This window comes from Cnephaeus nilssonii (genome assembly GCF_951640355.1).
Source record: "Cnephaeus nilssonii genome assembly, chromosome: 23".
In the NCBI taxonomy this organism is placed as follows: Eukaryota; Metazoa; Chordata; class Mammalia; order Chiroptera; family Vespertilionidae; genus Cnephaeus; species Cnephaeus nilssonii.
Genome location: NC_137094.1, coordinates 4,290,341 through 4,311,889, shown reverse-complemented (window position 1 = coordinate 4,311,889; position 21,549 = coordinate 4,290,341). Strand labels below are relative to the sequence as shown.

At 58.7% G+C, this 21,549-nt stretch overlaps 1 protein-coding gene across 1 annotated transcript in view; it reads left to right on the top strand.

Moving 5' to 3' along the window:
- The first annotated feature begins 231 nt into the window (after positions 1-231).
- Positions 232-21,549, top strand: part of ITPKB (inositol-trisphosphate 3-kinase B) — a 95,788-nt gene continuing 74,470 nt past the window's right edge. The window contains exons 1-2 of the mRNA XM_079763804.1: positions 232-502; positions 1,775-3,855. Coding sequence (XP_079619930.1) covers positions 1,981-3,855 — 1,875 coding nt within the window. The 5' untranslated portion in view covers positions 232-502; positions 1,775-1,980. The remainder of the gene's footprint in view (positions 503-1,774; positions 3,856-21,549) is intronic.

Here is a 21,549-nt window from a genome sequence, read left to right as displayed (position 1 = left end):
TTTTTTTTTTTTTTTGTTAGCTAACAATGGAAACTTTTTTTTTTTAAGTGTTTCCCTCCCTCGGTCTTGCCAAGCAATAGAAAAAAAAAAAAAAAAAGAAAAACTTGTTCCGCTGAGTTCAACCCCAGACAGGCTCACAACTTCCTTCCTGCTTTCCTCCCCCACCCCCCGCCTTTCACCCTCCTCCCTCCTCCACCGCACCCCCCCCCCCCAAGTTTCTTTCTTTCTTTTTTTTTTTTTTAATCTCACGTTGAACAAACACTGAAGTAGCCGGGAGCAGACCCAGACGGGGCTCTCTCCGCCGCCTGGAAGGGCGCGCAGGGCCGGCCGCGTCGCCGCCTCCGGGATCCCGGCCCCGGGCCAGGAGGCTTCTCCGCCGCCCCGTCCTCCTTTGTCTTCGCGGCTCGGGGAGGAGATCCTTTCGGAGCTTTTTAACTTTTCAAGCCATCTTGTGCCCGGGCCATGTAGTCTGCACGGGACCCGGGAATCTGAGAAACTGTGGGTAAGTTTGGCGGCTTTTTTTCATCGTTCCCGCTTCGGAACCCCTTTCCCCTCCCTCCCGGCCCCGGGGCGAACGCGAGCGCCCCGGGTTCTGGAAAAGCGCGGAGAGATGGGCTGGGGAGGCCGGGAGGGGGGTGCATCGGGGAGGCTGGCGCGGGGTCTGGGTGCGGGGGGAGCGGGGAGGGAGCTGTCGGCGTTTCCCCCGCTCGCCTTCCAGGCCGCGGGCTCCGCGCCGCCTCCCCGGCGGCCAGGCGGCCCCCGCTCGGGCGGCCGGCGGCTCCGTGGGCCCCGGCGAGGCTGCCCGGGTTGCGGAGGAGCCTTGCACTTGGCCGCGCTGCCCCGGGGGGTTTCGACCTCGGGCCCCGGGAGGTTTGCAGAGCCGGGGGTCCCTCGCGGCTGCAGCCACGCACGCCCTGGGTTCCTCCGGGTGAGCGCGGGCCCCAGAGCCTCCGAGAGCCGCGTCCTCCCCCACGGGGCGCGCGGGCACAGCGGCCCCTCCGCAGGGGGCGGCGGCGGGGGGCGGCGAGCATTGGTTCCGGGACCGGGGACGAGCCGCTCTCCGCTCCCGGACGCGCGCAGGCGCGCCCACACCCACAAAACACACTTGTTTGGGGGACAGGGGACAAAGCGGGTGCCGAAAAAATGCCTCGGCTGCGGCCCCGCCGCGCGCCCCGACCTCCGTGGGCCGCGGGCCGCAGCCCCAAGGCCGGGTCAGGAGGGTTAGCGGCGGGCGCGCAGGGTCCTCCCGGTCCGGAGCGCAGACGGCGGCGAGAGGAGGCAGGTCCGGCTCAGGGTCGCTCGGGGCCGGTCCCGGATGACCAGAGAGGGTGGAGCGGGGAGGCCCTGAGGTCCAGGGGCGGGGAGGCCCCGTTTTGCCCGAGGTAACCTGTGTTCGCTCAGGCGGAAGCCCGGAGCGGGTGGAGGTGCCCTCGCTCGGAGGTGCCCACAGCCCGCTTGGACCAAGTCAGCTGCACACCGCCCCCTGCCCATCCGCGGGGCGCCGGGGGCGAGTATTAGAATTTGGAACGGGAGACCCCTCCAGAGCAGTAACAAACCAGGGGGAAGGGTGGGAGCGCACTCGAAAAAGGCACCCCCCCACCACCACCACCGTGCTGGCCACCGACACCCCCTGGGCTGCCCTCGCGCAAGTCCCAGTGAGAGGTCCAGGGGCACCCGATCCCCGACAGGTTGGGGTTCCGCGGTCCAAGGCGTCCCCTCCGCGTCCCCACACCCTCCCTGCGGGGTCCTGACTTTTCTCCTTGTGTCTCCACAGGGCGCTGCGGTTTATGGAGCTCGGGGCGGGGGCCGAGCCCGCCGTGTCGCCCCCCGCGCGCCGCCCAGGCCATGCCGCTCCATCCGCGCGCCGAGCCGCGGCCGCCGGGCCTCCAGGGCTGAGCCGGGAGCCGCGGGCGGCGGCGGCGCGGGCGGCGGAGCCGGAGCGGGGGCCGCGGCGGCGGCGCGGGCGCGGGACCCAGTACTATGGCTGTGTACTGCTACGCGCTCAACAGCCTGGTGGTCATGAATAGCGCCAACCAGGTGCGGAGCGGCGCCCCCCGGCCCGGCAGCAGCGACACTCCCCCGCCGCCGGGGAGCGCCACCTTGAGCCCCGGCAGCGTGTTCAGCCCCGGGAGAGACGCCTCTTTCCTCTTCCCCCCGACCGAGTCGTCGTCGCCCGAGGAGCCGGGGAGCCCCAGGGGCTGGCGGAGCGGCCGGCGCCGGCTGAACAGCAGCAGCAGCGGCGGCAGCGGCAGCAGCGGCGTGAGCAGCCCGAGTTGGGCGGGCCGCCTGCGCGGGGAGGGGCAGCCCGGAGCGGCCGCCGGCCCCCTGTGCCCCCCAGGCCCGGAGGAGGCCCAGAGGAAGCTGCGCATCCTGCAGCGCGAGTTGCAGAACGTGCAGGTGAACCAGAAAGTGGGCATGTTCGAGGCGCACATCCAGGCGAAGAGCTGCGCCATGCCGGCGCCCCGCAGCCCGCGCCTGGGCAGGGCGCGTTCGCCCTCCCCGAGCCCCTTCCGCAGCAGCAGCCAGCCCCCCGGAAGGGCCCTGGCGCAGAGCGAGGAACGGAGGACCAAGTCCTGGGGGGAGCAATGTCTAGAGACCTCGGAGGCCGGCTCTGCGGGGAGCGCCGGGGCGCCCAGCCTCTCCAAGGACAAGGAGGGAGTGGCACCTCTTCCTGGCCCGGCCTCCCCGTCGGGCTCGGGGGCTCAGGGCCCAGCCCCGTCGGTGAGAATTGAGAAGGGGGTCCCTGCCCGACCCCACTGTGGCTCGCCCGCAGCTGTGGACATGGACAAGAGGGTCTCCTCTCTGGACACTCGGAGCTGCCCAGCTCCCGCGTTGGGCTTGGTCGGAGCGAACTCCGTGATGGCGACAGAAGTGGCAGCGAGAGCTGCACCCACTGGGCCACACCACCCGCAGGACCCTGCCCTCACGGCGCTGCCGGAGAGGCCCCGGGGTGTGCATCCCCCATCGCACCCCGCCGCCCCGGAGGAGGGTAAGGGGCTGGCGCTGGGCAGAGAGACGAGCCCAGGCCCAGAGCGGGGCGGCCCCCGCGGCGGAGAGCCCCCGGGGAAGGCGGGGGAAAGAAGTCTGCCCTGTGGCCAGCCGGGCTCCGGGGATCCCGAAGCGGGCGACAGGCCAGAGGAGAGGACTGTGGACACGCAAGGCGCAGGGGACCGGAGCTTGGCAGGGCCCGGGGTGACCCAGAGCGGGGCCCCAGCGGCCCCGGAGCCTCCGCAGTGCCCGGACCGAGTGGATGAAGGGTCTCCGACCGTGGGCTTGCGTGGGGGCAGCCGCTCTGCACAGCCGGGCGCGGGGGAGGCGGAGGCGGGAATTCCCGCTGGCGGAACGCTGGAACCTTTGCCCTGTTGGGAAGCAGCAAAAGATGTGAAAGAACCTCAGTGCCTCCCTGAGGACGGGGTGGGCGTGCAGCCCGGGAGCTCCAGGGCTTGGCTGGACCCCATGGAGGAAGCCCGCCTGGCCTGGACGTGCGGCCCAGGGGTACCAGCCCAGGGGACTTGGGGAAGCCCCCCGAAAGACAGAGCCACCCGCTCCAGCCCAGAGCTGCTCTCCCCAGAGCAGAAGGACAAGCCTCTGCCGAGGGAGGCCTGTGGCCCCAGCAATATCCCTGCCGTCATCATCACAGACATGGGTGCCCAGGAGGATGGGGTCCTGGAGGAGGCACAGGGCAGCCCGCTGGGCATCCTGCCGCTGAGGAAACTCTCCTCCTCCTCTGCCTCCTCCGCTGGCTTCTCCTCCTCCTATGAGGACTCCGAGGAGGACATCTCCAGCGACCCTGAGCGCTGCCTGGACCCCAGCGCCGCCTTCCTGCACACCCTGGACCAGCAGAAGCCCAGAGTGGTAAGTCTTGCCCTGAGATTTTTTTCTAGAACTTGAGTTGCTTGCATGCCCCCTGCTTTGTCTGACTTTCTACTGAGTCATGGAGACTGGCCCGGCTCCTGGGGCAGTCACAAGGTATTACTCTCTCGGGGTGTCTGCTGGGCCGGTGCTCGAGCACTGACCATGCATTTGGTCGCCATTTCCACGAACACCTTCAAGAACAGCCGTTTTTATGTAGGTCGCCAGGCACTTCTTAGGAAGATGGTACTCATGAATGTCACCAAAATCTTCCCGGTTAATCCCCAGAGAGAGGGAGCAGAGCTGCCGTCTGACCCGGTGGATCACTTCATGCTGCGATTCTTTTAGGCCGCGGGGAGCTGACAGGGAAGGCATCGAACTGACTCGGCCTCCGTGCTGAGCGGCCAGGACAGTGGGTGATGCGACTCTGTGACAGGTGGTGGCCGCGGGCCTGATGGGCGACGAGCCGCTCAGCCTCAGTGAGTTAGGCCAGGACATTGCCATGTCCACGGGGCCGGTGTAACTAAGATACCGTTTTGATGTATCCGTTAAAATAAAAAACTATGCTTGGCGTGTCTTCAGCCACAGAATGCTACGCACGTTAGGTCAGACTGCCCGCCAGGGCCGGGCCCGGGGGATGGCTCTAGGTGGACACCGCCTGATGGACGTGCTTGTTGACTGGCACGGGCCCATGTTCAAGTGCCTCTGTCTCGGTCCAGCGTCCCCACATGGTGTTTATTTCTGTTGTGGCTGATCTCAGTCCGCGGCTGTTCTCGCTCTGAGGAGGATCAGAGCGTCGCCCGGAAGACGGGCGTTGAGGGCAGCGCTTCTGAGAGGGCCTGGACTTTCTCTCCGCCTTCCCAGCGTCTGGGGGATTTCCTGGCGCGGCCTGCGGGGCGGCCGAGCTGCCTGGGGAAAGTCTGCGCGCTCGTGTCGTGGGTAGCCTTCCGATTTCATCTTGAATACCCAACGCCGCTGGTTGTACCTCTGTGACTTAGCCCCCGGCGACCGGGAGCTTTTCTATTTCTGCTCCCCATCCTGGTCTGAGGTGTTGGGGCCTCAAACCATGTTTGCCCCTCACTCCCACTTCGGGAGTCGCAGTCTGGATGTCTGTCTATTCAGGAAACGCCGCGTTCTGTGGGTGATCGGGAGGCAGCATGTGGGCCCAGTCAGCCTGGCGTTCCGTGGCCGGGACGGGGGTCAGGCCTGGCACCCCCCCCCAGAGGAGGGCTGGCCCACCTGGGAGGGGAGGCGGTGCAGGACCGGTGGAAAGTGCTTCCCGCTGAAGGTGGCCGGCGTGCTCTGCCTCGTGCCCACAGTTACAGCAAGAAGGACATGGCCTGCTGTTCACGCCGCCCGTTTGCGTTTTAAACCCCGAGGCCAGCCCAAGCGTTTTAACTCGTTCTCCGACTTTCCATTCGCCCTGGCTGGCGGCTCCTATTGGCCGGTTCTCTAGACAGCGCGTCTCCTGTTTGAAATGGGCTCTGCCTGGGAGAGAGGGAGGGGAGAGGAATAGTGACAGGTGATCCTGTGTGTGTGTGTGTGTGTGTGTGTGTGTGTGTGTGTGTGTACGCGCTTTGTCAGGTGCCCGGGGACGCTGACTGACACCGGAGGGCGGGGTGTTTTCACAGGAGCTGCCGGGTGCAGCGGTAGCAGCGAGGCCTGCCCCGTCCACCGCCTTCCTTCCCACCTGACGGGTGTCCGGACACCCGCGGAGCAGGGCCGTCCTGCTCGCTGACCCACACGCAGCTGATGGAGAATGTGTGTTGGGAGGAGGGGGGGGTAACCAGCTGGAAATGGTGGGGTCCCACGGACATCGGAGCTTTTGGCCGAGTGTGTGCATGAGGAGCGACGTTTTCTCTTTCTTGTTCAGATGGTTGTGGTGGAGCCGCCCTGTGACACGGTAACCCCTGCCCGTTGGCTGAGCCCCTGGCTGGCCAGGTACCGCTGCTCTGTCCGCAGGAGCCAGACATCTTGATGGGCTGGGCTCTCGGTGTTTTACCGACAAACCTGAGCCGCTCTGTCTGAGGCGCTGCCACACCAACTCCCCCCTCTCCTCTGGCTTTGCTGCTTGTTTTCATACTGCACTCCAGGTGCTCACACTCACAGGCTCACACTCACACACACCTCACACGTGCTCACACTCACACCCTCACGTGCTCTCACACACACCCTCACACGTGCTCACACTCACACCCTCACACGTGCTCACACACACACACCCTCACACGTGCTCTCACACACACCCTCACACGTGCTCACACACACACCTCACTCACACACACTCACACGTGTTCACACACACACTCACGTGCTCACACTCACACCCTCACACGTGCTCACACTCACACACCCTCACACGTGCTCTCACACACACCCTCACACGTGCTCACACTCAAACACACCTCACACGTGCTCACACACACACCCTCACGTGCTCTCACACACACCCTCACACGTGCTCACACACACACTCACGTGCTCACACTCACACCCTCACACGTGCTCACATTCACACCCTCACACGTGCTCTCACTCACACACCCTCACGTGCTCACTCATACACCCTCGCATGAGCTCACATTCACTCACACATCTCACATTTGTTCATCCTCACACGATCACATTCACTCACCTTCACACTCACCATTCATCCTCACACATACACATACATTCACTCATACAAATTCACACACACCCTCACATGTGCTCACACACACTTGCACACTGTCACACACTCAAACACCCTCACCCTCACACATGCTCACACACACACACACACACTCATACGCACAGGTTTGAAACTGCATGTTCAGCCCTCCCCCCTGGCCTTGGGGTTTGAGCTGCTGTGCCCCTCCTCTGAGAGACAGGCTAGGGGGGTGACTGGGGTTTAGGGGGAGTGACTGGGGTTTGAGTGGCTCTGCCCCTCCGCTGAGAGACAGGCTGGGGGAGTGACTGGGGTTTGGGGGGAGTGACTGGGGTTTGAGCGGCTCTGCCCCTCCGCTGAGAGACAGGCTGGGGGAGTGACTGGGGTTTGGGGGGAGTGACTGGGGTTTGAGCGGCTCTGCCCCTCCGCTGAGAGACAGGCTGCGGAGTGACTGAGGCTGTGCAGGCGGAGGGGCCCCGAAGCCTGAAGCTGGCTGCTTTGTGGGCTCCCTGCTGCCTGGCCCGGCCGCTCAGCTCTGCTGGGAGCCCCAGGGCCGGTGCCCGGGGATGGAGAGGACCTCGTGTAGTTAACACAGGGAAAGCGAGGCCTTTGGAAATGCACCCTGAAAGTGACTTCTCCATTTAGACTATGCAAATTAGCAGAGGCCGTCTTACTGGAAGGGAACGCGGTGAGAAGGCCACTCGCCTCGTTTGCCCCCGTGGGAAGGCTGGAGAGGGCCCGGGGACACGCACGGCCAGGCCTTTCCCGCGTCTCCCGATGAGCCTGACCGAGGCCTCCGTCCCTGAAGTAGAGCGCTCCGAGGTTTCGCACCTGCTGTCTGCTTATAAAAGATCGGACTTGAAAGGTGTCCGCAGGAAATTGTGTTACGTGCCTTGTGCTCAGTGGCTTAGATTCGGGCATTCATTCTTCCCTGGGATCTGAATAGAAGCGAACTTCTCCGAGCAAGGAAGGTGTTCTCTCTTCTGTTCTTTAAAATAACTCAGAATTAACCAGCAATTCTTTACTTTCCTCTGTTTTCCATTCAGTAGTATCTGAGCCATTGAAACACCAGGCTTAACGTACCGTATCAAAACATGTGTGCCTATTACTTTAAAAAAGTAGATTTTATTGATTTGCTCCAATATTGTACTATTGATTATGGGTACAAAAACAAAACACACACTCACGCCCTAACCGGTTTGGCTCAGTGGATAGAGCATTGGCCTGTGGACTCAAGGGTCCCAGGTTCGATTCCGGTCAAGGGCATGTACCTGGGTTGCGGGCACATCCCCAGTAGGGGGTGTGCAAGAGGCAGCTGATCGATGTTTCTCTCTTATCGATGTTTCTAACTCTCTATCCCTCTCCCTCTCTGTAAAAAGTCAATAAAATATATTAAAGCACACACACACACACACACACACACACACACACACAGAGTGCCTGCTGGGCTGGCTGTGGGGTCAGAGGGTATATGAAGAAGTACAGTACAACATGTTTTGGTTTCATGTGCTTACTACTTGTTAAGGGCTGTTGGAGTTTTGTTTCTTTTGCTCTTTTGGTATTGACTAGTTTTGTTGTGTTGTTTTTCCCCCCCAATGACAGTTGACATGCAGTATTATAGTCTTTTTAGGGGTGCAGCACGGCGATTAGACATTTATATAACTTAGGAAGTGATCACCCCGATAATGTAGTGCCCGTCCTTGTTGTCTTGTTTGTGAAAAACTAACTCACACATGTACTAAAAAAATCAGTTTATAAGGGTTCTATGTGGTTTTGAAAAGTATAAAATTTTTATTTGTGGGCAAACCAAATTAAGATTTAAAGGCCTTAGAGGATTACTTTAAAAAAAAAAAAAGAATGTAGTGGTAAGTACTTTTAAGTAGGAAATTCTTTTCTGGATGAGAATGTTGAAGGCCCCGATCTGGCGGGGGAGAGGCGGGAATCAGAGTCGGGTTGAATATGCAGGTTTCTCGAGATGGGCCTCCTCCTTCTTTGTCTGGTTCGTGGATGGGATCTTTCCGGCGAGGCCTCCACACCTCCCAGGTCTGGGCGCACCCTGAGTCATTCATGTGAGGTTCTGGGTGTTGCTCTGATCTGTTTGGGGACAAAGAAACCCAGACTCGGCGAGACAGAGGGCCCCAAGGACACATGGGCTCCACTCTCCGGCTCAGTTTCCTCCTTTTAAAATGTCTCTATTGCACGAGGATGACGTCATGGGGGTCTGTCCCGTTCTGACTGCCTGTGACTACGTAATTCTAGACATTTGACTTAAAACCTGGTGTAGGTGACACTTCGGGGCGTCTGGAAGTGTGACAAGGTTCCTTTGGTGTAGACCTTGGGCACAGAGGCCAAACACCGGGCACCTTTCATTTTGTGCTTTTACTTAAGACCCATTCATTGATCTGTCTGTCATCTCTCTCCCGTGGAAGACTGGTTCTTTGTAATTTCATGTTGGAAAAAGCATCAAAATAAGTCATCAGTAGGATCCCAAGATTCTCTTTAGTAATTAGACTGGTATTAGAAGCTGTCCTGGTCGGATGCCAGGACATGAACCGGAAAGTGAAAAATGCTGATATCTGAGGGCTTTGGCCTCCTCGCATATTTCTGTTTGGAAAGGGAGGCTTTGCCTGCAGACAGCCAAAAGCATCACTTCAAACGTCCTTTGTTTTTTTTAACAAAGATGAAAGTAGTTCGGCCAGCTGAAAATTCTTTCAAGTAAAGGTGGAGGGTATAGAGAAAAAGAGAGGCTGGTGGGTAGGCATTGCAAACACCCAGCTCAGGACTCACCTAAGCCTTTAGGTTCCGTAAGAAAAGCACATGAAACCAGCCCGTCGCTGCTTCGAGAAAAACGCATTTCAGGGGTGTAAGAGAAATCACTTTCAGAACGTTTGTTTTTAAGCGCGGAATTGCTGTGGAGTCACGTTTGTGATTTGGCTGGCACACACCTGTTACCTGCAGTTACTGATAAGATTAGTTTATTTATATTCCTAGGAGCCTGGATAACATTGTTTAGGCTTATTTTTTATTTTGTCAGGTTTGATTTTGTTATCTAAAGATAGAATTTAAAAATATTGAATGAAGAGAATTTTACATCTGGATAGAAAAAAAACTTTGTCGACTTTAGGTAATCGGCAGGAACCTGAATGAATTCAGAAACGCTTCTGGGTCCTGCTGTGGTTATACGTTCGTTCGATGTGGAAGGTTCTATGGGTTTTGATAGGAGAGGAGACCTCGATGTAGGTCATGTACTCTGTGCCCTGGAATCCGTGACCAGCATGCCTGGCAATGATGGTTTTCCTGACGGGGTAGAATTGGCACAGATGTAATTTTCACGAACCGGGGAGCTCACTGTTTATGAAATCACACCAAGCCCAACTGTGAATTCTTTAAGAGTAGGGGCAGCCCTTTATTTAGTTTGCCAAGAACCAGTTTATTACCGGGATGCTGGGGATTTTGCGTGCCCAGTTCCTCCAAGCATGGCGGTGGTGTAAGCGTTCCCAACAGCACGGAGCACAAACACCCGCATTGCAGCAGCGTTCGCGCTGCCCGGTGGGTCCAGCCTGCCTGCGTGTGGAGGCCAGTCTTGAGGTCTGGAAGGGCCCACCAACCTCGTCACGTGATCCTACAGTCAAACTGGTCTTGCTGTAGTTTTTCCACCAACCTTGATCTCATGGTGGTCCTTCCAGACACCTGGCCATTCATTTTTCCAGGGGTGGATTGTTACTTTAAAGACGATTCAAGACTCCCTGGCTGAAAGATGCCATAAACGTATATGACTTTGTTAGTCAGTTAGGCCTCTGTTTTTTGCTATTAAAAAGAATAACAGAAACTTTTCTGTAGCTTATATAATTAACATAATGTAAATTTGGGTTTGGGAAAGGCTTGAGAGCTCATTTCTTCCAATATCCCCATTTTACAGATGAGGAAAGCAAGTCCAGAAAGTATTCAGTATAGTTAAGGACCCACATTTGCATTCTCCTTTTCACTTACAAAACTTCGCTAGGGGATAAACTCCTTACTCACCTTGGGAGAAATACCTTGGCTTTAAAGGCAGTACATTTTTTAAAAACATTGTTATAGGAATGGGTGAATGAATGAAGCAATAGATGGGAGACGATATCTCATTATCTGTCCATAAAAGAAATGTTAAACCATCTGGAAGATGAAGAACAAAGAAAGGGGGACAAGAACAATTAAGGCAAGCTCATTGCTTGTTCCTGTGACCTGGGCCCAGAGGAGTAAGGGTGACAGACTGGGGTTTAAGAGACTTGAGGTGAAACCTCAGTCTGCAAACCCTCGGAAACATGGGGAGAGTGGGCGTGACCTCCTGGGGTCAGAGGTCAGTGACGCAGTGTGTATATAAGTACCTGGCAAGCACCTGGCACATACTAGAGGCTCCAGAAATGCTGGTCGAGGTGGAGTTGGGGGACATCTTGCGTGCTGGCGAGGCCACGTCTGTCTGAGCATGCGTTGGGCCCTTCGGAGGAGACGCTGTGCAGCATCTCCAGGGGTTTGTTCAGGTCCCGCTCCTCCCGTACAACCCTGGGAAGTGATTCTGCCGCCGCCAAAGCGTCTGGGATGAAATTAAATTCCTCCAAGGCTGGTCCACACAGGCCAGGTGGAACCACACAGTCCCGTGCAGTGTCGCACGGAGTGCTGCGGACGAGGCCGGCTTACCTTCCAGAAGTCTGGGCTGTGTCCTGGTGTCGTTGCCTTTTGCTCAGTTGCTGGGTTGGGGGTACTTTAAGGCTGGAAATGAAGAGACAGATGGGCTTGCAGCGGAAGTGCACCCTGCACAGGCCTCGAGGAGCAAGGTCAACGAGGACTCCTTTCTGCAGTTTTTACAGGGAAGACCACTCCCAGGTTCCCTACTCGAAGGCAGGGCCTTCCAAGCTTTCTCTGATGGGAAATGACTTGTAATCACCATCATCACCATCACCATCACCATCATCATCATCATCATCATCACCATCACCATCACCATCACCATCACCATCACCACCATCACCATCACCATCACCATCACCATCACCATCACCATTACCATCACCATCATCACCATCACCATTACCATCACCATCATTACCATCATCATCACCATCACTATCATCACCATCACCATCACCATCATCACCATCACCATCACCATCACCACCATCATCATCACCATCATCATCATCGCCACCATCACCACCATCATCATCACCATCATCATCATCACCATCACCACCATCATCATCATCACCATCATCATCATCACCATCACCATCATCATCATCACCACCATCATCACCACCACCGCCATCATCATCATCATCATCATCATCATCACCACCACCACCATCATTTTGCTGGTAAGCAACTCGCAGGCTGTAGACCAACTTGTCTGGCGTGTTGTTCAGCAATTTCATTAAGAGGTCACTATTGCTCTGGCCAGTTTGGCTCAGTGGATAGAGCCTCAGCCTGTGGACTGAAGGGTCCTGGTTTGATTCCGGTCAAGGGCACATGCCCGGGTTGCAGGCTCGATCCCCATTAGGGGGTGTGCAGGAGGCAGCCGATCAGTGGTTCTCTCTCATCATTGATGTTTCTATCTCTCTCTTCCTCTCCCTTTCTCTCTGAAATCAATAAAAATACATATTTTTTAAAAGTCACTATTAGAAAACCTGATCTTTCCCCTCCATTGAGCTGTATTTTATTGACTGGATATCACTTAATGGAAATATATTCAACAGAAGGCTACTAGTCAATATGTACTACATTTTTTTCCCCCTGAAGTTTTTACTTCTGTTTTGCTCCCAACCAGCTCATAACCTTCCCAAGTAACCAAAAAGCAGGAGCCGCAGACAGTCAGCAGCAGAACGAACCCCTACAATTCGTTTTTGTGTACTGAGTTCTAGTTCGGGGGGAGGTATGGCTTTATCTCCCCGTCTCAGATCATGTAAAAGAACTTTGCTCTCAGCCAGGGGTGGTGATGGTTAATTTTCGACTACAGCGAAGCTCACTGTTATCCTGTTAATCTAGCATTTGACTTTTGTGGTAAGATTCTGGGTGGAAAGGGAAAATCAAGTGTTACAGCATCTCAAACAAAGACATTGAGATTATTTCCGTTGACCTGGTGGCTCAGATTAGGGTCTGCCTGACCCCAGCAGTGATGCTCTGCATTAGCGAGGCGGGGTCTGGTCCCATCCTGGCCCCAAAGGGAGGACCATTTGCTCACGTTCATAGAGTTGGCCTTCATGCATCAGAGGGCCAAAGTGAGGTACTTTTGCCCTTGGATTTGGGGGCATCGGCAATATTTTTTTCCTTTGCCCTTCTTATGGGATTCTCTGCATTCTGCACCCTCCCCCCCCCCCCAATCCATTTAATCAGAGTGAATACACTGATTGTACTGCTCCCCAGGAAGAAGTTGTGATACATTTTATGTTACCGGCACTTACCGTTTCCAGATGCTCCGGGGTCTGCAGCCTGCCGCAGGCCGGAGGATTTGGCTCCCTGGTGACTGGCCACCCACCAGCCCCATCTGCGGTCTCTCTCGGTGCGCCGGGGCTGGTAGGCCTGGGCAATGACACGAGAGGTCCCTGGACCCCCAGGCAGTTCCCAGCAAGTGTTTTCCCAGCTTCCCTGACATTCTTTCCAGGCTCAGCTCCGTTTGTTTTTTCCTTCTCTATGGCAATTGATGACTGAGCCGTCGAGTTAATTCCGCAGGATCTCCTGTTAAGAGCTGCTTCCACAGTGGCCGGGGAGCTGGCGTGGGCCCCATCCTCGGCGCTGCGTGGCTGGGCGCGGGTTTCTCTGTGCCCGTTCGCTCTCTGAAGAGTGGGTTTAATCACGTCCCCCTCAGAGCTGTGCAGAAAGGAGCTGGGCTGGGGGTCTGGAGGGCACCTCGGGAGTCCCACTTCGGTACCCCTTATCTGACCGGAATCTATTAGCAGGAAACCGAAAGGGCTTGTGTCTGATAGTGAGATAAACAGCTTAATCTCTGAACAATGTCAAGTGGAAAATCCAACCGCAGCCAATAGCTTGAGAAAGAAATGGCTGGGAGGTTTTGTTGGGACAGCAAATCCTGAGACCCAGACTGCTGAGACGGGGGTAGGAAAACGGGCGGCTGTGTGTGAACGCTGGGAGGTTAGGAGGACGGGGTTCAGGTTTGAGAAACTCCTGAAAAATCCTCACCAATAACAAAAAACGGGCTGATGGAGGGGAGGTTCTGAACGCGTTGTAATTGATGGTTTAGTCTGTGTGAAACCGCTGAGATCCTTTCCTCCTCTTTGCCGCCATCGTTATGGTCATCAGCGTGGTAGGCACCCCGGGGTGTGGAGCATCTGAGTAATTCCAGGTGATTTCGGAGATGCGGGCCTCTTCGGGAGCTTGGCTGGGCGTACCCGAGGGGTGCAGTGAGCTGGGAAGGCCAGCGATGCTCAGATTTGGCCTCGATGGGCTTTGGCCTCTTCCTCTGTGAAATGGGGGTAGTGCTGGAGTCTCCTCCTTCATGTGGTCGTTGTGAGCCTCAATGAGACAAGTCTTTGTAGAGTCGTTTTGAGAGAGTGTGTTCTTTCCTGCCCAAGTTAGTTTTAGTGATGAGCGCTCTGATGTTCCAAAGGAGACAGACAAGGACAAGCACCGCCCTCCAGTAGGGTAGTGTCTACCCGCCCCCCCCCCCCCCCCCCCCCCGCCCGCCGCGTTGTGGAAAGAGAACTCGGTAAGAACTGTGTCCAAAACCACCTGACGGACGTGGCAGTGGGTGGGAAGCCGGTGAGCAGGCAGACATTCTGGACCCCATCCTGGCTCCACTTCCGCGGCTGGCCTCGCCGCCTCCGGCCGGAGTGACCACCTTGGCCGGCGGGGACGGTGGCGGCAGCTTCCTGCCCTGCGGTTTGCTGACCCGAAGGTGGGGATGCAGCTGACGGACCAGAGGGAAGAGGGGAGTGAGCGAGGAGGGCGTCGCCAAGCAGGAGTCGGGTGTTTCTGGAACGGGGCTCTCAGCTCCTGAATAAGGGGGAGGACTCTGCACCCCACCTGAGCTCGAGGCCACCTGACGGGAGCCCGGAGTGTTCCAGCACCAGCGGGTGCTTTTCGCCTGCGTCCTGCGAAGTGAGAGAATGGAATCCAGCGAAGTCTTGAGTTTGTTTGTTTTTTTTTTAAATATATTTCTTTATTGATTTCAGAGAGGAAGGGAGAAGGAGAGAGAGAGATAGAAACATCAGTGATGAGAATCATTGATCAGCTGCCTCCTGCACGCCCCCTACTGGGGACCGAGCCTGCAACCCAGGCATGTGCCCTTGGCTGGAATCGAACCTGGGACCCTTCAGTCCGCAGGCTGACGCTATCCACTGAGCCAAGCCGGCTAGGGAGAAGTCTTGAGCTTTTAAAGCAAACCTGAGCTCTGGCCGGTTTGGGTCAGTGGATAGAGCATCGGCCCATGGACTGAAGGGTCTCGGGTTCGATTCCGGTCAAGGGCATGTACCTCGGGGGCATATGCGGGAGGCAACCAATGTGTCTCGCTCACCTAGATGTTTCTCTTTCCGTCTCTCCCCCCTCCCTTCCACTCTCTAAAAATCAACGGAAAAAATAGAACAAAACAAACAAATAAATAAAGCAGACAAGACATGCAGCAAATATATACGGGGCGCCTTCTAAGTGTGGCGGGTGCCGGGCTGGATCCGGAACCTCTGAGCAGAGCTGGGCCTCCGTTCTGGTGGCCGCCGTGTGGCCGCGTGGACCTGCCCCGGGGGGCTGCCCCACAGCAGGCATCTGCCTGCCACCTCTGTCTGCAGGCCCGGTGCTGAAGAGAAGGCTTCTCGGTGCTGTCCGTCCCTGCCTTGGGACCTGCCCTCTAAGCAGAGCTGATGCCCACAGACACCTTGGAGATGTGCACCACCCAGAACGAGATGGACAGCCATTGAGCGCGCACTTCCATTAACCACGAGCTGCGAACAGGGGGCTGGTGTAGGCCCGTGGCACGCAGGGACCTCGGTGCGTGTCGTGGGGCAGGGAAGAGGGGTTAAACTTGGGCACCAGCCACGAGGAGTCTGGGCAAAGGCTGAGGGGTCTGCTGTCTGTCAAGTGGCCACGCAGCGGGATTGTTCTGGATCCAAAGACTCCGGGAGGTTGCGTTGAACTCCACACAGACGGACGCTCAGCGGACAGAAGGCTCAATGCGTGGGCAGCTGCATGTCACATGGAGGCCGCCACCCCCGCCCCAACTGACCAGAGCGATGCCGTCAGGAACACCGGACAGGAACTGGTGCTCGGTGCGTGTTCGCTGAGCGTGCACCCGGGAAAGGGAGGTGGCGGGGGCGAGGGGGCGGGTAGAGAGCCCTGGTGTGGTCAGGACAGTCCTGGGTTTGAGTCCGAACTCCACCCCTCCTTGCCTAATGTGTGCCCCTGGAGAAATGTCTTACCTTCCCGCCCCTCAGTTTCACCATCTGTAAAATGGGCTGATGATACCTATGCTCAGGCGGGGAGCCTCCAGGGAGGGAATGTGTGGGAGCCTAGCACGGTGTCTGGACACCCTAAGCGCTCAGTGAACAGGAACTAAACGACGTGGACTTCAGAGGCAGCCGGGCTACCCGCAGGCAGGCTGAGCCCACGATTTCCCCCTTTCTCCCTGTTCCAGGCGCAGGGAGGGTGATCGCTGAGGAACGGGGATGTCGCTGCTTCCCAGCCAGGAGCAAGCAGGATCTTAGGGGCTCCTCGGAGCTGAGGTCTGGAGGGGTTTGTGCAGGGGAGGATTGTTCTGATGCGCAAAGGGAGATGGTCTGTCCGCCCAGGAGAGGGGGGCGGGGCGGCCAGACCGGAATCCACGCCCTCCCTGGGTCCCAGGCCTGGGCGGGGCGCGTCTCTCTGGGCTGCGTGTCCTCGGCTCTAACGTGAAGATGAGGACCCTCTCTCACGGGCTATTGGGAACATGACGTGAGGTCAGGCGGCGCACGGACCTGGCACAGGCCGGGGAGGGAGGGAGCCCTGTCCACCGCCTCCCGGCTGAGTCCTCGCCCAGGTGGCTCCTCCCCTGTCCCTCCGATGATGACAGCGATGATGACAGCGATGATGACGGCAGCGGGGTTTACTTTCCAGGGAGGGCTCTCAGTTTCGAGAGAGGCCTCACCTGTTACCAGGGCTCAGAACTTGAGGTTAAAAACAATGGGCTTCATTCAGCTGGGTGAGGGGTGTCCGGTTACCCCCCCCCCCCCCCCCAGCCTCTGTTCTCTTTGGAGGTGGAAACTGGCTGAGGTCATCCAGGCACAGAAGTCCCAGCTTTGGGGGCCATGCACGGCTCCCCGCCTCCTCGCCCTCCCCTGATTCCACGGCTTTCTGTCTGGTCAATCCTCACCCCAGGATATTTGCCAATTGATTTTTAGAGAGCGTGGAAGGGAAGGGCAGAGACAGAGAGAGAGCAAAATCGATGTGAGAGAGACACATCGATTGGTTGCCTCCTGCATGCACCCTGACCAGGGTCGGGGATCGAGCCTGCAACTGAGGTACGTGCCCTTGAGCAGAATCGAACCCGGGACCTTCAGTCCAGGGGCGGACGTTCTGTTCACGGAGCCCCACCGGCGAGGGCTCCCTGCTTTCTTGGCGCCTCTCTTAGAGCCCCGTGGCTCATAGGGAGAGCCGGGACGCACATGTACCCACCGCGCGGCACGCTGTGGCTCTGCCAGCGGGACTCGGAGCACGTGTGACCGAGCGGCCTGCGTCGCTTCCGTGCTGTGCCGGGTGCCAGCGGGCACGTGTTTATCAGAACGGGCTCTTTCTCAGGTTACAACGATGCTTCCCTTCCCTGCGGCCTGGAGGGCCGGCTGGGCGGGGTGTCTGGGCCCTCTGTGCCCACCCCACCTCCTCTCTCAGGTGAGCAGAGGGGAGCCTGCCCAGTACCTCCCGCGTCAGAAGGCCGCTCTTCGCCATCATCCTGGTGAGGTGCGGGGAGCCCAGGTGACTTGGCCCATCGTCCCGGGAGCCCAGGCGACTTGGCCTTCCGGACTGTTCCTCAGGGCGGGGTGGTGGGTGGTGGTGTGGAGGGACAAGCCGGCCAGGTGGCTGGGCCCGGCTGGATGGACCCCAAACCTAACAGCTCACTTTGGAGTCCCAGCCAGGCCTGGGGGCCCTGCAGTATGACGGGAGGTGGGGCTGGGTGGTGACGGACATCACCCCAGCCTTGGCACCCGCCCCCAACACGGGCTTTGCCAGGCATTCGCTGTGTGACGTGGAAATCCTCTTTCCTTGGCTATAACACGGAGGGCGGGGGGCGGCCGTGTTAACCCTGGGGTTCGCATCTTTCCGCCTGCCTCGCCTTCCGGTGCCCCTCGGTGGCCGTTAGGTGGCCAGGCACCCAGCAAAGGGCTCCTTCGCGGGACGGTTTGGGGCCCGGCGCCCTTCTGGAGCTCGGGGTCTCGGGCCTGGCCCGCGCTGACGTCGCCCCCGGCGTCAGCCTCCCCCCGGCCTCTGCGAGGATGGAGGGGCTGACCTCTGGGAGGAAGGAATGTCTTACCTTCCCGCCCCTCAGTTTCACCATCTGTAAAATGGGCTGATGATACCCGTGCTCAGGCGGGGAGCCTCCAGGGAGGGAATGTGTGGGAGCTTGTCAGCCTGTGGCAGCCTTGACCTCGGGCGGCGCACGGGGAGCCCTGGGGACAGTGACTCGCTTATCGCCCAGCCCGAGGCACACACGGGCCTCACAAGTTTCCATCATTAGTGTCGATCGGGCTAAACCGTAGGGAGCTGTGCAGGTTCACCGTGCGGTGCCACACGGTGCCTTAAACCAGCTCGCTCCCCCGCCTGGCTGCAGGCCGCCGGGCCGCACGGGAAGCCGAGCGTCCTGCAGGCCCAGGGCTTCTTCCCGCATCCTGTCCTTGGCATTCGGACTGGCCTAGACTTCCTGCCTGTCCCGCTGGCCTCACACACCGCGTCCCCCGGGGCAGGCCGAGAGGCTCCCGGGAGCAGGCCCGCGGTGGATGTGGCCAGCCGGGGGAAAGGGTCTGGGAGTCCCCGGTGGCCGTGGCTGGGGTGATGGCCTGGCGCTGACGGGCTTGCGGACATGTGAACGGACCGTGGAAAGGAGGCTCCAGGAACCCCAGGAAATAGTTCAGTGTGACCCCGGGCCCAGGCTTTGTAGAGAGAAGGGAGTCCTGAGTCGAGGTTTAAAAGTCCCATTGCCCACAGGATGGGGAGGAGTGGGCCGGGCTCACCCGTGTTTCTCAGGACGCTCCCGGGGAGCGCCGTCACCGGAAACGCAGAGTGCACAGCGGCGGGGCAGCTGCTACGAGGCCCAGCGTCTCCGGCTGCACGAGCAGTAACACAACAGCGTGTGGTTTCTGAAGTGTCTGGGATGTGCCAGGCATGTGCCATAAATGACCTGGTTTGGTGTCTGCCAGGTGTATCTCATTTTCCTCCTTTTACCCCGAGCAGATGAGGGTGCCGGGCCCCGGGCACAGCTGCTCAGTGGCCAGGCTGGACTCCTGCCCCTTCCTCCCTGCCACCCCCACCTGTCACCTGGGGAGCTCCGAGCAGCTCCGGGCTCCTGCTGGAGGGGGACGGGGGCTCATTGTACCAAAGGCAGAGGAAGATGGGGGCCGAGGAGGGGGCTGACCGTGGCCGCTGGGGTGGTTGAGGGAGTTAGGGGGCCTGTTGCCTTGGACGTAGAGTAAAGGGAATTGTCTTTGCGTGGCTGCCCGGGAGTAAGTAGCGTTTCGGTCAAGATCAGTTTTCTGTTTGCAGAACGAAGAGAGGATTCTTGGCCTCCTGAATGAATGGGCCTTTGTACAGAGACCGGACCCCTGGGGCTGCCTGGCGGCCCGGCCTGCTGGGGAGGAAAGCCGAGCGCTCCTAACCCGGAGGGCAGGGACTTACAGCTCCCCGGGGCTCCCTGACCATGGAGAGCGAGGGATCCAGCCCTCTGCCCCGCAGGCCAGGCCCTGGGAACGCCGCCGCCTCCTGCAGGGAGGGAGGGGCGCTCAGAGCTGCCCGCGGGCCGGGCCGGGTCTCAGCAGGCAGAGGGCACTGGTCTGCACCTGCCCAGTGTCCTCAGGCCGCTGAGCAGCTCATTTCTTGGGGCTCGCTGGGCAGGCTATTTTGCGCAGCCCCGAGGCCTTCTGGACCCTCACGGATGCCACCGGTGAAGGCCTGCGGTGGAAGCCTGTGTCCAACGTAACATCAGCACCTGAGTTGGAATCGAGTGCATCCAATTGCGCCACCGGCTTCCGACGTCAGTAACTTAGAGACGCTCAATGACAGAGGGAGCGGGTTATTCCGGGGGCAGGTGGACGGGGGCCCGGCTTTCGACAGGTGGTTGTCTCGGGCTCCTTCCCTACAAGATCAGAGCTTCGCCGGGCAGAGCTGAGCCTGAGGGTGTGAGCGCTGGGAATGCCCGGTGCCTCCTCGCGGGGAGCACAGCAGGCCCCCACGACGGTCCTCCGGGGAGTGCCACGGACGTGCCACGGGGACAGTGAGCGGCCCGCCGCGGGGCCAGACCGGTCGCGGGCGGAGTGACCCCCACCCTCGCGGGTTCCTCGCCTTGAAGCCGGATTCCTCAGCCTTGGCCTCGTCCTGGGGTTCTGACTAAGCCGTCGCTGTAGGAGGGGGCGCTGTGCTGTTGGCCGAGCTCGGCTGTTGCTGAGCATTCACGTCCGGCTTTCATGTCCTGGTGCCGAATGGCCAGGAGTGCCACGGCTGGGTCCCGGGGCCGTGGCGTGCTTCTGTGTTTTATTAAGAAGCCGCGTCCAGAGTGCTGCCCGTGTGCATCCCTGGGCAGTGCCCGGGCGATGGGCTTCTCTGTGCCCGCCCGTGGGGTGGGTTACGACTCATCCAGCCACGCTGAGAGCTACCGGGCGTCGCATTGGGGTTTCAGTGTGTCTTCCCCTAATGGCGTTGGGCATCTTGTTGTGTGCTCATTCGCCATCTTCAACGAAATATCCACCTCAATGAAATGATCTGGCTTGAAGAACAATCCCACAGAGGTGCTGTGGGAACACGGATGGGAGAACACGGCTGAGAGAACACGGCTGTGAGAACACGGCTGAGAGGACACGGCTGAGAGAACACGGAGGCAACAAACCCTTGGGCGTGAACCCCCCCCCCCACCACCACCACCTCTCCATGCTTCAGGTGAGGGTGCTTGGTCATCTCCAGGTCCCTTCCTGCCCCAACCCCTCTGACTCCTAAATAGTTGTGACCCAGAGCATCCCCCGGCCCAGGCTGGGCTCCCCCCCACACACATCACCCCCCACCCCTGCAGCTCTGTCTCCACAGGATCCCGCCAAAGCTGACTCGCAGGGGCTGTGCTTAAGGAGAGTTGTCTATGGATTGTTGGGCCTGGACATGAACAGGGAAACAAAGGAACCAATGTCGAGTGTCTCCCTGCCCCCTCCTGGCCTCCGTCTGGGCCTCCCTCGAAGGCTGTGGCTGGGACCAGCCCCCTCTCCTTCCCCCTGTCTCCCCCCCCCCCCCCCCCCGTGTCTCTAGCTGGGCCTGTGCTTGGGCTTTAGTTTTGCAACATGGGCATATTTGAAGGCCCCAGAAACACTTCTCTTCTTAGGTTAAGAAAAATAAAAATAAAGGGAAAGTAGGTATATAATGTGAAGCTGCTAAGAGCAGTGTTGACTGAAGTAGTTTTTCTCTTTAAAACTGAATCGCACCCTTCTACCCTAGACGGCTTGGCAGTGTTGTTGGTTTTTTATTTTTGCCTCTTGCCTGCTGGGATTGCCCGAGTTTCAGGGGGACCCGGGAAGCAGGGTCCCCCGGGAAGCAGGGTTACCTGCTTACGAGTGGATGCATTTCTGTTTTTCTGCCCGGTCACGTGCACGGGACTTCGCCGTGTGTGAAGTAAGCGTCCTTGGTCTGCAGTTCCGTGAGTCATCAGCGGTGAAAAGGCCTGCTTGTTGCTGCCGGGGTATAATGAAGTATAATATTTGCGAAATCTCCTCGGGTGCGTTTGTCCAGACGATCTGCACAAAGAAGGAATTGTTTCCTGTGTGGGCTGGCGGGGGTGGGAAACGGGCAGAGGGGTTTCACACGTGCCCCTGAGCCCGGGGAGCGGAGAGCGATGGCCACAGGCTCTC